The sequence below is a fragment of the Gobio gobio genome, assembly GCF_949357685.1.
Source record: "Gobio gobio genome assembly, chromosome: 2".
Lineage (NCBI taxonomy): Eukaryota > Metazoa > Chordata > Actinopteri > Cypriniformes > Gobionidae > Gobio > Gobio gobio.
Genome location: NC_137098.1, coordinates 16,634,667 through 16,650,796, shown reverse-complemented (window position 1 = coordinate 16,650,796; position 16,130 = coordinate 16,634,667). Strand labels below are relative to the sequence as shown.

Sequence of the window (16,130 nt, the reverse complement as noted above, 5' to 3'; positions counted from 1 at the left end):
GCATCTCCAAATCTGCAGCTCTTGTGGGGTGTTCCCGGTCTGCAGTGGTCAGTATCTATCAAAAGTGGTAAACCAGCGACAGGGTCATGGGCGGCCATGGCTCATTGATGCACGTGGGGAGCAATGGCTGGCCCGTGTGAGACAACACAGTGCATTGCATATGGGGCAGCATAGCCATAGACCAGTCAGGGTGCCCATGCTGACCCGTCCACCACCAAAAGGGCCAACAGTGAGCATCAGAACTGGACCACACGGCGCAATGGAAGAAGGTGGCCTGGTCTGATGAATCACATTTTCTTTTACATCACGTGGATGCCCGGGTTCATGTGCGTCGCGTACCTGGGGAACACATGGCATCAGGATGCACTTTGGGAAGAAGTCAAGCTGGCACAGGCAGTGTGATGCTTAGGGCAATGTCCTGCTAGGAAAACTAGGGTCCTGCCATCCATATGGATGTTACTTTAACACGTACCACCTACCTAAGCATTTGCAGACCAAGTACACCCTTTCATGGAAACTGTATTCTCTGGTGCCTGTGGCCTCTTTCAGCAGGATAAGAATGTATAATATAACAGACTGGAGGACCAATTCCATGACTAACACGGAAACATTTATTGTGACATACAATAGATATATACAATCATAGGCAGCAACACGCTGCTCAAGCCGAAATTGTCAATTTCTGAAGAAGACAATTTGAAAACTTTATTTACATGATATAAACGTGAAACCTGAACAATCATTCCTGATTCACAGAAGTGGCATGTTTTTACTTGCAACATGCAACGGGTTAAGACAGTCTTGGTAAAACATCAATGGTGTTGATCCGTAGTATGGTCTGGGGTTGAATAATTACTGTAAAAAAAAAGAGAAAAGTTAAATTAATGCACTGGCGAAAAATATCAAACAATAAAACAAAATCTTTTTGAGTGAATATTTTGCTTTTAAAATTCCACATACTTCTCTTTTTTTGGAATCGATGCCTCTTCCAGAATCTCATGTGAACCATCGGCCAGGAGTCAGTTTTCTCAATGACCGTAGCGTGAACTTGTACTAAATCACAGCTGAGGACCAAAAGAACAGACGTAGACTGTGACAAGTGTAGACATCTGATGTGGTCAAAGTGGTTATTACTTCAATATTCCACAGGGTTTGATAGGAGGTAGATTTAAGAGCTTTTAAAGTCCTTTTTAAGACCAAGTAAATGTCTAAAGGCCACTTCGCACCGCACAGACAGACGGCGATAGATGGCAACGGACACTTCGTCAGGTTTTGTCAGATCAGTGTTCCCCCTGTCTGAGCTTGTTTTCGCAGATTGAACTGAACATGTTGAATCAGCGGCTTGGGTTGTGGAATGTCTGAGTGATCACACTGTAATCTGGTGATTGTACGTGGTGGTTGGCATCTGTGGTGCAGTGTTGGCCTCAAAAGGGTGGTTGATTGCCCCTTTTTACAAGATGTTAAATAAGTATCTGATGTCCCCAGTGTGTGTGTGTGTGTGTGTGAAATTTTAGCTCAAAATACCCCACAGATTTTTATAGCATGTTAAAATTGTTTTGAGGGGGAGCAAAAAATGTGCCGTTTGTGTGTCCTTTTAAATGCAAATGAGCTGCTGCTCAAGGGGCTCCAGTTAGGAGCTCTGATTACCTCACGTTAGAAACTGTTTTTAGAAACTTTTATATTAAAACCAGAGTCGGACAATGATGGAGAGACTCAATGAGAAGTGACAACATGTAAAATGCAACAAGATGTTTCTAAATGGTTAGTTGATGAATTTAATGCAGCTGATGTGGAGTTAACTATCTTCAAGTCATTGATTAGCATATTCTGTCATGGTAATCTAACCCCTTTTGTTGCGTATTCCCGGGGACGGGGTTTATATACATTTCAGGGTTAGTGATGTCACTGACCCAGGAGAAAGCTTGTCCTTAAAAAGCAATTTCTTTAAAAGAAAATGTCTCCCTTTGCTTTGAACTTTGAGCGTCGTAACTTTGCAGATGTTTATGCTCAAACAGCAACATTACACTAACTTAAGTTTAAAAAGTGAAATCATAATCAACCACCCCTTTAAGGAATAAAGAGAAAAGGGATAGTTCTCCCAAAAATTTAAATTCTATCATTTACTCACCCTCAAGTTGTTACAAACCTGTATGAATTTCTTTCTTCTGCTTAACACAGAAGACGATATTTTGAAGAATATGGGTAACCAAAGAGCTGATGAGCCCCATTGACCTCCATAGTTATGGTCAATGGTTTGGTTACCAACATTCTTCAAAATATCATCTTCATTTTTGTGAGAACTATTCCTTTCACTTTATTCCTTAAGGCCAATTCACACTGCACCAACAGATGCCGACCAAGCCTGCAGCGCTCCTGTCTAGCGAATTGATTGGTCATAATTTTTTTTTCTTTAAAGTTTACGTTTTAGAAGCACAAATGCTCGCCTTGCTCTGTTCTGTGATATGCGTTCGTGACGTCATCCAAGTGCAGCGTGAGCAACCACAGTTTCAATCGCTCAGGATTGTGTATAGGAAATCTATGAAAAGTCACAAATTTCTGTCCTGACGAAAATTTTCTTTTAGGCTTTCTAATATTAAAACACCCAGGATAAACTGACACAAAGACATTTAAATACGTGTATAAGGTCCTCCTTCCGCACATTTGTAAACACTGACTCTGTACTTCCGCCTACGTCAAGCGTGACCTTTTCAACGTAATTGCGCATTACGTGACGTCGCAAACGTGCATCACAGAACAAAGCAAGGCGAGCGTTTGTGCTTTGCATTTGGTCACTTCACTTTTTTTTTTTTTTTTAAATGACCAATCGTTTCGCTAGATAAGACCCTTGTTCATCGTCTGGTATCGTTTAAAGCCCTTTGAAGTTGCACTGAAACTATCATTTGGACCTTGAACCGTTTGGAGCCCATTGAAGTCCATTACATGGAGAAAAATCCTGGAATGTTTTCATCAAAAACCTTAATTTCTTTTCGACATGGACATATTGGATGACATGGGGGTGAGTAAATTATCAGCAAAAGTTTATTTAAAAGTGAACTAATCCTTTAACATCTGACAGGAAACGTTTTAAGAGACATATTGCAGATGAGCAAACAGAACACTAAAGAGTACATCTGGCAGATCCAAATGCAGACATTAAATAGATGGCTCTGTTATGCACGTGTGCTATCAAGGATCATAAGCGTATTTCTGCACACATTTTATTTGTTTTCTTAAAAATTGAGGTCAAAACAAGTATACATGTGCTAATCATTTACTTCTATATGGTTTATAAAAAATTTTTTTCCTGATACCTGAAGATGATTGATTGTATAAACTTCATATTTGTTTCAAACTAGATTTTTTTAAAATTATATATCTTACCCAAGAAGCGGCTTTCCAATAAGAGTAAAATCACTTCCTCCAACTAATAACACCTGAAAAAAAGAAGCATTAGCACTATGAAAACATCCAGTGGCGATTACTATAGATAACATATTCTGTGTTGCATGCAAGTGAAAGTTAACAAATAATCAAGATAATAAATAAGTTAAGGTCAAATGGCATTTATATTAACATAAAATATGTGGGTTTCAACAGAGAAATGCAAGTAAAAGAATTATCAAAGTGGATTTTACAGCTAGGCTACTTTAATTTAAAAAGGACTTATTATGCCCCATTACAAAGTTTTAGGGCCTACTAGAATAGGTTTTCATCCAAATAATAACAAATGTCCAATGGAAGACTAATAACAATCTGGAATAATCTTAGCACCTCTAGTAAAATAAGCTGTACAGAAATCCATATAAATCTGTATGAATATCTGAACGCAGTGTATGACTGTGAGAGTGGATGAGAAAACGTGAAGCCGAGGTCGAACCTTTTCCATTCTTATCCTGTCGCCGCATGCTGCATCAATGTGGTTTTCAATGAGGATCAGGTCTTCATTGGTCACCTTCCATTGACGGCCAGCAAAATGAACTACAGCAAACAAGCGTCCGTACTCGCCCTTCTCAATCAGGCCCTTTACCTTTTCTACAACCACTGTGAAAATAAGGCGGAAGAGAGACATTCATGAGAAAATAAATGGAAATCACAAAAATTATCCCATTCCACCTTAATCAGGGTATCTGAAATTAATAGTTTATTCATTAAAGGATGCATTAAATGAATCAAAAGGTGACAGTAAAGACATTTATGGTTTACAAAAGATTTCTATAATAAGATTTCTAATAAACTCCTGGAAAAATGTATCATGGTCTTGACACAAATATAAAGCAGCACAACTGTGTTCAACATTGATAATAATCAGAAATGTTTCTTGAGCAGCAAATCAGCATATCAGAATGATTTCTGAAGGATCATGTGACACTGAAGACTGGAGTAATGATGCTGAAAATGCAGCTTTGCAGCACAGGAATAAATTACATTTTAAAATATATTACAGTAGAAAACAGTTATTTTAAATAATATTTCACAATATAATTTTTTTTTACTGTATTTATAATCAAATAAAAGTAGCCTTTCTGAACATAAGAAACCTTTCAAAAACATAAAGAAAAAGCTGAGCCCAAACCTTTGAACGGTAGATATATCTTTGCAAATAAATTCTGCCTTAAATTTAATTCAGTCAAATCTGTAGATAACCTGATTAAGACCTTCTAATGCTTAAAGGTGCAGTGTGTAGTATTTATGAGGATCTATTGACAGAAATGCAATATAATATACATAACTATGTTTTAAGTGGTGTATAAAGACCTTACATAATGAACCGTTATGTTTTTATTACCTTAGAATGAGCCATTTCTATCTACATACACCGCATGTCCCCTTACAGTGAAGTCGCCATTTTACATTTTATGCATTTGGCAGACGCTTTTATCCAAAGCGATTTACAGTGCAGTTATTACAGGGACAATCCCCCTGGAGCAACATGGAGTAAAGTGCCTTGCTCAAGGACACACTGGTGGTGACCACTGAGTTCGAACCAGCAACCTTCTGCATATCAGTTCAGTAGTTTAACCCACTGGACCACAATCTCCATTTGAGCTGCCATGTTTCTACAGTAGCCCTAAACGGACAAACTTCTCTACAGAGTGCTAGGCCCGGTCTCAAATGGCACCTTAAACCCAAATGGCACCTTAAACTGTCCCAAATGGCACCAGTGCAGGCTCGGCAGAAGTGCGCATCGAGGGCGGATATTGACCTCAAAGGGGGCGCTCGCAAGCACCCTTCCGAGACCTAAAATGACAAATGAGACACCCTGCGGTCTCGTGGACTTAACTGACACGTGCACGCAATTGTAAGTCCACAAGACCGAAAGTGCACATGAAGTGTGCTATTTGGGACAGGGCCCTAGTCACTCTGTGCTCTCTCCGACGACATTTTTGTCCCAGTGTCAATTCACAACCTCACCACTAGATGTCGCTAAAATTCACACACTGCACCTTTAATGAAATAAGAATGAATACAATATAATAATATAATGTTTTAATACTTAACATATCAAAAACAAACCAATTCTAGACCTTTACTAAAGTCCTTTGTAAGTGTTGAATACATTGCTGTATTAGGAAATGGACAGCATTTGAAAACTTTTCATAAATGCTAATTAAAAAACTGTGCTCTTTGTGCCATCATGTGGTTACCAAAGAAGAAATTTTAGTAGGAAAAAAAAAGTACTATGGAAGTCAATGGGGACCCATCAACTCTTTGGTTACCGACATTCTTTAAAATATCATCTTTTGTGTTCAGCAGAAGAAAGAAACTCATACAGGTTTGGAACAGGCTGAGGGAGAGTATTTGAGGACAGAATTTTAGGGTGAACAATCCCTTTAAGCTCAGTCCAGCCCACTTGCCTTGATGCTTCTTTCCCTCTTCTTCAGGATCAAACACTGATAGTTCAGGCCACGGCGGTCTGGATAGTGATGTCGGTGGTACATAACTGAAAGCACAAACTAGGTTAGGCCTCCTGATGTCACTGTAGTGCACATACTGTACAGCATCATTCAAAAACAGATCAGACCAAACCAGAATATTCTGTCAATGAAAAGCTGCCATTAACAGATAACAGTATAATTTAGGATGATATATATATATATAATCTTAGAGCAAACAGAAGTCAAATATATATATATAATTTGGCAGAAATAGGCTACAAGTGGGTACTAGGGGTGTAACGATACCCTCATATCATGATACAATACTGAACTCACGATACAATATTATTGCAATACTCAAAGACATATGGTAAAAGGTTAACACTTTTTTTTTACTGTTGATTTAAATGCTCAATTTGGTATTACATTGGGGGTGGAAATGAATAGACTTGGGCTTCTGTGCTGTCAACACAATGGTGACACCAGAATAAAAATATTCATGATTCTCAAGCTGAAAATAAATAATTATTTTAGACAAAAATGCTTGCACTGTCACTGACTAGATATAATGTAGGCCATATTTTACTAGCAGCAAGACATTCGACATTATCAGGACTAAATATAAATATTCCCCCATTGCATTAGTATACATTATATTCAACATTATAGTAGATATGTAGTACTAAAACTCTGTAAACTTGACTTTTTTCTCATGTAGTAATTTTCATTTTGGGTGAACTATACACAATATAGTCACATATCGTTGCAATATACTATTACACCCCTAGTGGGTACTGATTTCCATTTGATCCATATTTTACCAATGCATTATTTTACTCCCAGTTGAATAGGCCTGTGTTTTATATTTAGGGACTTAAAAAAAGACACACTACACAGTTTACCTTGCAGGATAAATGTTGCTTGATGAGCTTTGAAAGCAGGTCAGTGCAGGAACCGAACCACCTGTAAGTTACCATGACTATATTTAGGCAGTTATACAGCTTGAAAACATTGACACAGGATGTAGATACTCATTTTAACCTCATATGCTATACACACATCTATACATGTGCATTTTTTTTTAAACTAGAAACTTCTCCTGTATTCTTTTATGATACCATAAGTGATATTGATACTCTTTATACACAAAACAGTATGAATTGCATCTTATAACACTGCATGTATGGTTGCAAGCTTAAATCTCTTAAAATGGGATACACACACACACACTATTGCCAAAGGTTTTGGGGCGCCTGCCTTTACATGCACATTTACTTTAATGACATCCCATTCTTAATCCGTAGGGTTTAATATGGAGCTATAACAGCTTCAACTCTTCTGGGAAGGCTTTCCACAAGGTTTAGGAGTGTGTTTATGGGAATTTTTGACTATTCTTCTAGAAGTGCATTTGTGAGGTCAGGCACTGATGTTGGACGAGAAGGCCTGGCTCACAGTCTCCGCTCTAATTCACCACATAGGTGTTCTATCTGGTTGAGGTCAGAACTCTGTGCAGGCCAGTCAAGTTCCTCCACACCAAACTCACTCATCCCTGTCTTTATGGACCTTGCTTTGTGCACTGGTGTGCAGTCATGTTGGAACAGGTAGGGGCCATCCAAACAATTTTCCCACAAAGTTGGGAGCATGAAATTGTTCAAAATGTCTTGGTATGCTGAAGCATTAAGAGTTCCTTTCACTGGAACTAAGGGGCTAAACCCAATCCCTGAAAAACAACAGCACACCATAATCCCCCTCCACCAAACTTTACATGTGGCACAATGCAGTCAGGCAAGTACCATTCTCCTGGCAACCACCAAAACCACTCGTCCATCGGATTGCCAGACAGAGAAGCGTAATTTGTCACTCCAGAGAACACGTCTCCACTGCTCTAGAGTCTAGTGGCAGCATGCTTTACACCCCTGCATCTGACGCTTTGAATTGCACTTGGTGATGTAAGGCTTGGATGCAGCTGTTCGGTCATGGAAACCCATTCCATGAAGCTCTCTCCACAATGTTCTTGAGCTAATCTGAAGGCCACACAAAGTTAGGAGGTCTGTATCTATTGACTCGGCAGAAAGTTGGCGACTTCTTCGCACTGTGCGCGTCAGCATGCGCTGACCCAACTGTGATTTTAATTGGCCTACCGCTTTGTGGCTGAGTTGCTGTTGTTCCCAATTACTTCCACTTTGTTATAATACCAACAGTTGACCGTAAAATATTAAGTAGTGAGGACATTTCACAAATGGAATTATTGCACAGGTGGAAACCTATCACGGTAACGTTACCACACTTGACTTCACTGAGAGCAACCCATTCTTTCACAAATGTTTGTGGAAGTGTCTGCATGCCTAGGTGCTTGATTTTATACACCCGTGTCCATGGAAGCGATTGGAAAACCTGAATTCAATGATTTGGAGGGGTGTCCCAATACATTTGGCAATATAGTGTACATAAACACAATATTATGGACAAAATGACAACAAATGTAATATTTCAGTACAACAGTATGAATTGTATCTGATAATAACACTGCAGGGTACCAAGCTTAAATCTCCTAAAATTACACATTAAATATTGGTACCATGTAGTGTTATTACACAAAAAAGGTGAAACTGAAAACGAACTGAAGAAACAACCCTTCACATGGCACATTGCATGGACATAACGACAAAAAAAGTTGTGTGCTAACAGTTTATCTGTATAAATAAAAGCATACAGACGTTTCGTCGTGGCTCGTGATAAATGCGCTCCAGCTGTCCGGAGAAGCCGCAACATCCCGGCGATATTCCCTCGATTCAAAGTCATCGCCATGGTGAGAAAGTACCGGAAGCACAATGTGAGGGATGAAAATACCTTCCCCCAAACACAAACAGAATGCAAAGGTTCCTAGTTTATGGTTCCTAGCTGAACTTTCTTGGTTATTATTGTGTTATTTTGGCGTTTTAATGGCGCTTGACAATCCAAAGAGGAGCATTTCCGCCACCTTCAGGACTGGAGTGTGAAGCGCTTGAAGAAACAATTGCGCTTTCAAATAGGCCTAATTCATTAACATACTTTGATTTTGTGTTGTCATGGGGGAAAATAATGTTTAAAAAGTGAGGAAATTGATTTCAAATGATCTGTATTAATTGAAATATTTCCCTTTTCATATGAAAACAGTTTTACCATAGGCTAAATATTGTTTCTGGATATCCGTTTAAAGTATGTGCACCTAATGGTTTAAACTTAAACCTACAGAGCGGAATTAAGATTTTATTTTAAAGCTATTGCTACATTTAAAATTCATAATAGCCTAAGACTTTTTATTTATTTATTAAGTACATTTGCTGAAAACTTGTAAGAGATAGGCAGATAGGCCGATGTAGCAAATGGGTTGAATGAATCCTTGAACAAAGATAATCAAAACACCATGGAAGCTTGTTTCCGCCACTGACTGAAAAAATAAAAAAGGTAATTGAGACTTTTTATACCACAACTCTTTATTCTGTGGCGGAAACAAACTTCCATATTAAAAATGTATTCAAACCAAAGTGGAAGGTAAATGTGTTTCACCTTGTATAGGTGATAAACTGGAAAACAGCACAGTTTGACACAAGACAGAGGAAACCACTGTTCTGTAATACATCAATATTTTATTTTTGTGACACAGAAACTCCTGAACTTCAACACCTCTGTAGATTCATTCACACATCAGTGTTACGTTCCATATGCGCAGAGGTAAGACTGGATAAAGTTAATGCAGTCATAAATAATTGTAATAAATATCAATTAAATGTACAACACATATTTCACTGCATTCAGCTTTTTGTGCGGATGTCTTTTCATAGACTTCTCCTACTCCTCTCCAAAAAACAGCAAGAAAAATGAAGAGACTACCTTTGATAGCAGCAGTTGACCATATTAAAAAAAATAAAAATAATAATACACACGCACACCCACAAAACCCTATTATAGTGCAGAAATGCTGATATTTTCAATGAAGTACATCTATAGTAGCATCAAGTGTGTTTGTAATGATGGCTATATATTACAGAACTCATAACGCAATTAAATGGTTCACTAGAAATGTTACAAGTGATTTCCAAGAAAATCCTATAAAGAACATCAATTTATATTTCAATTTCCAAACAGTGTTATCTTTAAAGTCAAAGAAAAGAGATTTTTAGAAAAAATTAAAACAGCTTTTTGTTTAAAAAACAAAACACTTTCTCTTTGGGAGGGGACGGGGTGAAATATAGACCTTCAAAAAAAAAAAAAAAAAAAATGAAAAAAAAAAGACCCCCCCCCCACCCGCCAAACTAAAGCGAGTCGACCGTAAATGTTGGGTATCTCCAATAGACATTTTCATGCACTAGAGTATTGGGTGCAAAATCATCCCTCAAAAGCAATAAAACTAGGTAGAGACTGCAACAGTGCCATTGGGTAATGCAGTTGGCAACCTAAAAGTATTTAAGGAATGAATGTCGTTTTGGCAAACAAGACCATAAACTTAGCACCACTCCAAACCTAAGAGCATGGCAGGTAGGATCTTGCATTCAGTTTACAGCAAACGTTTTCCGCATCGGAAATCACTCCAAAATGAAAATGGATACGATTCACTGCTCTTTATATTACTATATAGCTCGTTTCTGAACGTGACTTACCTCAGATACAGACCTGAACAGCATATGCACCTTTAATAATATAGGCAGATATTTGTGTCGTAAAGCAATCTTGCCATTTATAGTTCAGATTCTTAAATATGCTTGACCACATGCGTACTTTTAGTTCCTGGACAGAGCCTGTAGCTTCAATATGTCCATGAAATATTTGAATCTTTGAGGGCATAAACCCTTTCAAGCCTCTAAATGGGTAAATCGCACAAAATCTGTCAAGAACATATTCTGGCATAAAGAAAATGAAGCATAATTGAATACCATTGGTTTTTTTTGGCATTACATTCATGACGATTGATTGATTGCAACGGCAAGTGTCTGGCTGCATTGCCTGGTCAATGCTTTTAATTTAAAACAAAACGACAACAAGAAACTTATTTGCTTCAGGAAACAATTAAATAAATTAATTTACAAAACCCTCAAAAGTAAAAAATGCCCAGGGTAATGGGAATTGGGGAAAAGGGAAAAAATTATAAGGCACATCAGGGTAATGACAATTGAGGGACAATACATAAATAAAGGTAATGAAAATTGAAAGTAAAAGCAAAGAATAAACGTCAATCTTAGTTATTAAGAATGGGGGGACAATGAAAAAAAAGGGAAAAATTCCCATGTGCAGTAGGTTAGTGGGAATAGGGAAGACAATGCGAGAAAAAAAAGAAGGAAAAAACTAAATCTCAGGTGCATTAGGCTAATGAGAAAGGCGGGGGGACAAATGCAAAATATAATTCCATGAATTATGACCTGGACACGTTCTTGACCGGTTTCGTGGGACGCACCCAAAATGTTATTATCGAAAGATGCAAGTCTAACTTTGAGCCGCATGTTTAAGTCCTTAGCAAAGCTAAAATCAGCATCTCTCTAAATGAATGTGTGTCAACAATCACTGTCACTAACTGAGAGAAGGCAGTGGTTGAGGCACACAGGGAATGCAAAGATGAAAGACTGGTTAAATGAGAGGAAGAAAGAGATTAAATGTTTAAAAAGGGAGAAAAGCGGTCGCAGTGCCACTCCTTTCAAATTTGTTGATGAACAGCATATGTACATCGTTTTATAAAAGCGTGGCTTACTCTCTGCCACCACGAGCTGCTGTCAAACTCACTGCCCTCCACTGAAACACGCTAACGCGCTAGTCTTTGTAAAAGGCAAATTGGTCTGGGCTGTTCAAGTTCCTTAATGTTCGTTTTTCCTTTCTTGAAAAAGAATGAGGACTGATGTAATCACTTAAGGTTGCGTGGTGACAGTCTCAGACGTGGCCGACGGGGATTCCGAGAAATCACAGGTGGGATGACTAGCAGGTGAAGTTTAACCGCTGAGAGGGTCCTCGCGATAGTGGATAGCATAGCGCAACTTCTCCAGCATCACGTCAAGGGAAGAGTACTGGGGCAGCTTGACCATGAACATGCAGGTCTCTACGCGAATGTAGCGCAAATCCGGTGAGCCTATGACAGATGGAAACACAAACAGTTAAAAAACTTCATTACACGATATTAATCAGGTTGAGGACCAATGGCTTGAGCAAACACTTCATTTGGGATCACTGCGAATCCTTCAAAAAAAGTGGCGTATTCCTCTAACTATTTCTTTATTTAAATACTCGAGACCCATAGCGCTTTAAGGGAAGATGTTTTTTTAGAGCAGCTTTTCTATTGCCAGTTTGTGTCATTTCAAAGCTTTTCAATTTATGAAATTAAACTGATACTTTTTGCAATGCTTGACACTTTTTAATCATACAAAGAGTCAACTATCTACATACATTTTCAGTGCATGTACTCTGCTCTGATTGGTCAGATAGCCCAGTTAGTTGTGTTTGGTCTACTCTGCTCTGATTGGTCAGATTGCCCAGTCAGTTGCGTTTGGTCTACTCTGCTCTGATTGGTCAGATAGCCCAGTCAGTTGTGATTGGTCTACTCTGCTCTGATTGGTCAGATAGCCCAGTCAGTTGCGTTTGGTCTACTCTACTCTGATTGGTCAGATTGCCCAGTCAGTTGCGACTAGGGGTGTAACGATTCATCTACTACATCGATGTATCGATTTATTTTCCTATGATCTAACTACATCGATCTGTGCTCGGCAAGTTGGCCTTCCGGACGACATATATCGATCTAACATCGTTTTAAAAGGTAATCAATCGATTGTATCGATATTAGGAAATAACGCATTGGATTTTAACACGTCAGACTTTATATGGATGTTTTTTCTTAGCACTTTTAATGATAAAGGCGTTAAACGTTACTCGATTCAGTCTGCCTATCTGTGACATCATCGTAACGCACCAGCAGCAGCGCTAAGAAAACAAAACAGCATGGCGGATGGCAGAGGAGAAGCCAATGAGCGAGAAATTATCAAGCCACCAGGAGAAAGAGCTACCTGTACTTTCAACCCTGGCTAAATGTTACCTGTGCATTCCTGGCACCAGTGTGCCAGCAGAGCGAGTTTTAGTACTGCTGGCGTGAACTCACAGAGAAGTGTTCTGCGGTCAGATCATGTTGATATTTTTGAAAAAGAAATCTGTAGAGTCATTGAAGAGTAGTTGGTTACATTTTATCTTTTGTTAAATATTGTTTGTTTATTAAACTGAGAGTAGTAGCAGGTTCAGCCAGTTTATTCAACCTGAAGAAATGTTGGTTGCACTTTATTTTTGATATTAATATTGTATTTGTATTATTTTAATGTTGAAAAACAACAGCACAAGTAGCAGGTAAACCTACTATTAATTAAACCTGAAGAGAAGTTAGTTGCACTTTATTTTTGATATTAATATTGTAATATTTTTATGTTGGAAAACAAAAGCAGAAGTAGCAGGTTAACCTACTGTTGAAATGTTGGTTGCACTTAGTGTGCTTTTATTGAAAATGTATTGAATATTGAAAATGAGAGCAGAAAAGGTTAACTTCCTGTTAATTCAACCTAAACTGTTGGTTGCACTTTATTCAAATAAAAATTGAATGCATTTGCCATTACTTGTTGTTTACTTGTTTGTTTATATCCATAATTAATTGATACCTGATTCCCTTACAAGAAACAACAGGAATCTAGGAAACTTCACCTGCACTGACCAGTATCCAGATATTTATTTCAGTCACACAATTTTTGGCTAAAAAGTTACTGAAACGATTTCAAGTCACTGAATCGTTTCGGATCGTATCGTTCAAAATGAACCAATATCGTCCTTGAATCGTATCGACAACCTCAAATCGTGATACGAATCGAATCGTTGTTAAAACGAATCGTTACACCCCTAGTTGCGACTGGTCAGATAGCCCAGTCAGTTGCATTTGGTCTACTCTGCTCTTATTGGTCAGATTGCCCAGTCAGTTGCGACTGGTCAGATAGCCCAGTCAGTTGCATTTGGTCTACTCTGCTCTTATTGGTCAGATTGCCCAGTCAGTTGCGACTGGTCAGATAGCCCAGTCAGTTGCATTTGGTCTACTCTGCTCTTATTGGTCAGATTGCCCAATCAGTTGCGACTGGTCAGATAGCCCAGTCAGCTGCATTTGGTCTACTCTGCTCTTATTGGTCAGATTGCCCAGTCAGTTGCGACTGGTCAGATAGCCCAGTCAGCTGCATTTGGTCTACTCTGCTCTTATTGGTCAGATTGCCCAGTCAGTTGCGACTGGTCAGATAGCCCAGTCAGCTGCATTTGGTCTACTCTGCTCTTATTGGTCAGATTGCCCAGTCAGTTGCGACTGGTCAGATAGCCCAGTCAGTTGCATTTGGTCTACTCTGCTCTTATTGGTCAGATTGCCCAGTCAGTTGCGACTGGTCAGATAGCCCAGTCAGTTGCATTTGGTCTACTCTGCTCTTATTGGTCAGATTGCCCAGTCAGTTGCGACTGGTCAGATAGCCCAGTCAGTTGCATTTGGTCTACTCTGCTCTTATTGGTCAGATTGCCCAGTCAGTTGCGACTGGTCAGATAGCCCAGTCAGTTGCATTTGGTCTACTCTGCTCTTATTGGTCAGATTGCCCAGTCAGTTGCGACTGGTCAGATAGCCCAGTCAGCTGCATTTGGTCTACTCTGCTCTTATTGGTCAGATTGCCCAGTCAGTTGCGACTGGTCAGATAGCCCAGTCAGTTGCATTTGGTCTACTCTGCTCTTATTGGTCAGATTGCCCAGTCAGTTGCGACTGGTCAGATAGCCCAGTCAGCTGCATTTGGTCTACTCTGCTCTTATTGGTCAGATTGCCCAGTCAGTTGCATTTGGTCGACTCTGCTCTGATTGGTCAGATAGCCCAGTCAGTTGCGTTTGGTCGACTCTGCTCTTATTGGTCAGATTGCCCAGTCAGTTGCGACTGGTCAGATAGCCCAGTCAGTTGCATTTGGTCTACTCTGCTCTTATTGGTCAGATTGCCCAGTCAGTTGCGACTGGTCAGATAGCCCAGTCAGTTGCATTTGGTCTACTCTGCTCTTATTGGTCAGATTGCCCAGTCAGTTGCGACTGGTCAGATTGCCCAGTCAGTTGCATTTGGTCTACTCTGCTCTTATTGGTCAGATTGCCCAATCAGTTGCGACTGGTCAGATAGCCCAGTCAGCTGCATTTGGTCTACTCTGCTCTTATTGGTCAGATTGCCCAGTCAGTTGCGACTGGTCAGATAGCCCAGTCAGCTGCATTTGGTCTACTCTGCTCTTATTGGTCAGATTGCCCAGTCAGTTGCGACTGGTCAGATAGCCCAGTCAGCTGCATTTGGTCTACTCTGCTCTTATTGGTCAGATTGCCCAGTCAGTTGCGACTGGTCAGATAGCCCAGTCAGTTGCATTTGGTCTACTCTGCTCTTATTGGTCAGATTGCCCAGTCAGTTGCGACTGGTCAGATAGCCCAGTCAGTTGCATTTGGTCTACTCTGCTCTTATTGGTCAGATTGCCCAGTCAGTTGCGACTGGTCAGATAGCCCAGTCAGTTGCATTTGGTCTACTCTGCTCTTATTGGTCAGATTGCCCAGTCAGTTGCGACTGGTCAGATAGCCCAGTCAGTTGCATTTGGTCTACTCTGCTCTTATTGGTCAGATTGCCCAGTCAGTTGCGACTGGTCAGATAGCCCAGTCAGCTGCATTTGGTCTACTCTGCTCTTATTGGTCAGATTGCCCAGTCAGTTGCGACTGGTCAGATAGCCCAGTCAGTTGCATTTGGTCTACTCTGCTCTTATTGGTCAGATTGCCCAGTCAGTTGCGACTGGTCAGATAGCCCAGTCAGCTGCATTTGGTCTACTCTGCTCTTATTGGTCAGATTGCCCAGTCAGTTGCATTTGGTCGACTCTGCTCTGATTGGTCAGATAGCCCAGTCAGTTGCGTTTGGTCGACTCTGCTCTTATTGGTCAGATTGCCCAGTCAGTTGCGACTGGTCAGATAGCCCAGTCAGTTGCATTTGGTCTACTCTGCTCTTATTGGTCAGATTGCCCAGTCAGTTGCGACTGGTCAGATAGCCCAGTCAGTTGCATTTGGTCTACTCTGCTCTTATTGGTCAGATTGCCCAGTCAGTTGCGACTGGTCAGATTGCCCAGTCAGTTGAGTTTGGTCTACTCTGCTCTGATTGGTCAGATTGCCCAGTCAGTTGTGTTTGATCTACTCTGCTCTGATTGGTCAGATTGCCCAGTCAGTTGTGATTGG

The 16,130-nt window shown here is 39.9% G+C and overlaps 2 protein-coding genes across 3 annotated transcripts in view; both read right to left on the bottom strand.

Moving 5' to 3' along the window:
• Positions 1-578: 578 nt before the first annotated feature.
• mrpl21 (mitochondrial ribosomal protein L21) lies at positions 579-8,794 on the bottom strand. Its single transcript, XM_079809930.1, has 7 exons — positions 8,594-8,794; positions 6,779-6,839; positions 5,856-5,941; positions 3,878-4,041; positions 3,382-3,434; positions 961-1,064; positions 579-855 (listed from the first exon to the last, which is right to left on the bottom strand). The coding sequence occupies exons 1-7, from the start codon at positions 8,682-8,684 to the stop codon at positions 791-793; spliced, it is 624 nt and encodes a 207-aa protein (XP_079666056.1). The 5' UTR covers positions 8,685-8,794; the 3' UTR covers positions 579-790.
• Positions 8,795-9,487: 693 nt separating this feature from the next.
• Positions 9,488-16,130, bottom strand: part of hectd4 (HECT domain E3 ubiquitin protein ligase 4) — a 117,859-nt gene continuing 111,216 nt past the window's right edge. For both annotated transcript variants that reach the window (XM_079809909.1, XM_079809910.1), the window contains exon 76: positions 9,488-11,970. In XM_079809909.1, the coding sequence (XP_079666035.1) occupies positions 11,834-11,970 (137 nt within the window). In that variant the 3' untranslated portion in view covers positions 9,488-11,833. The remainder of the gene's footprint in view (positions 11,971-16,130) is intronic.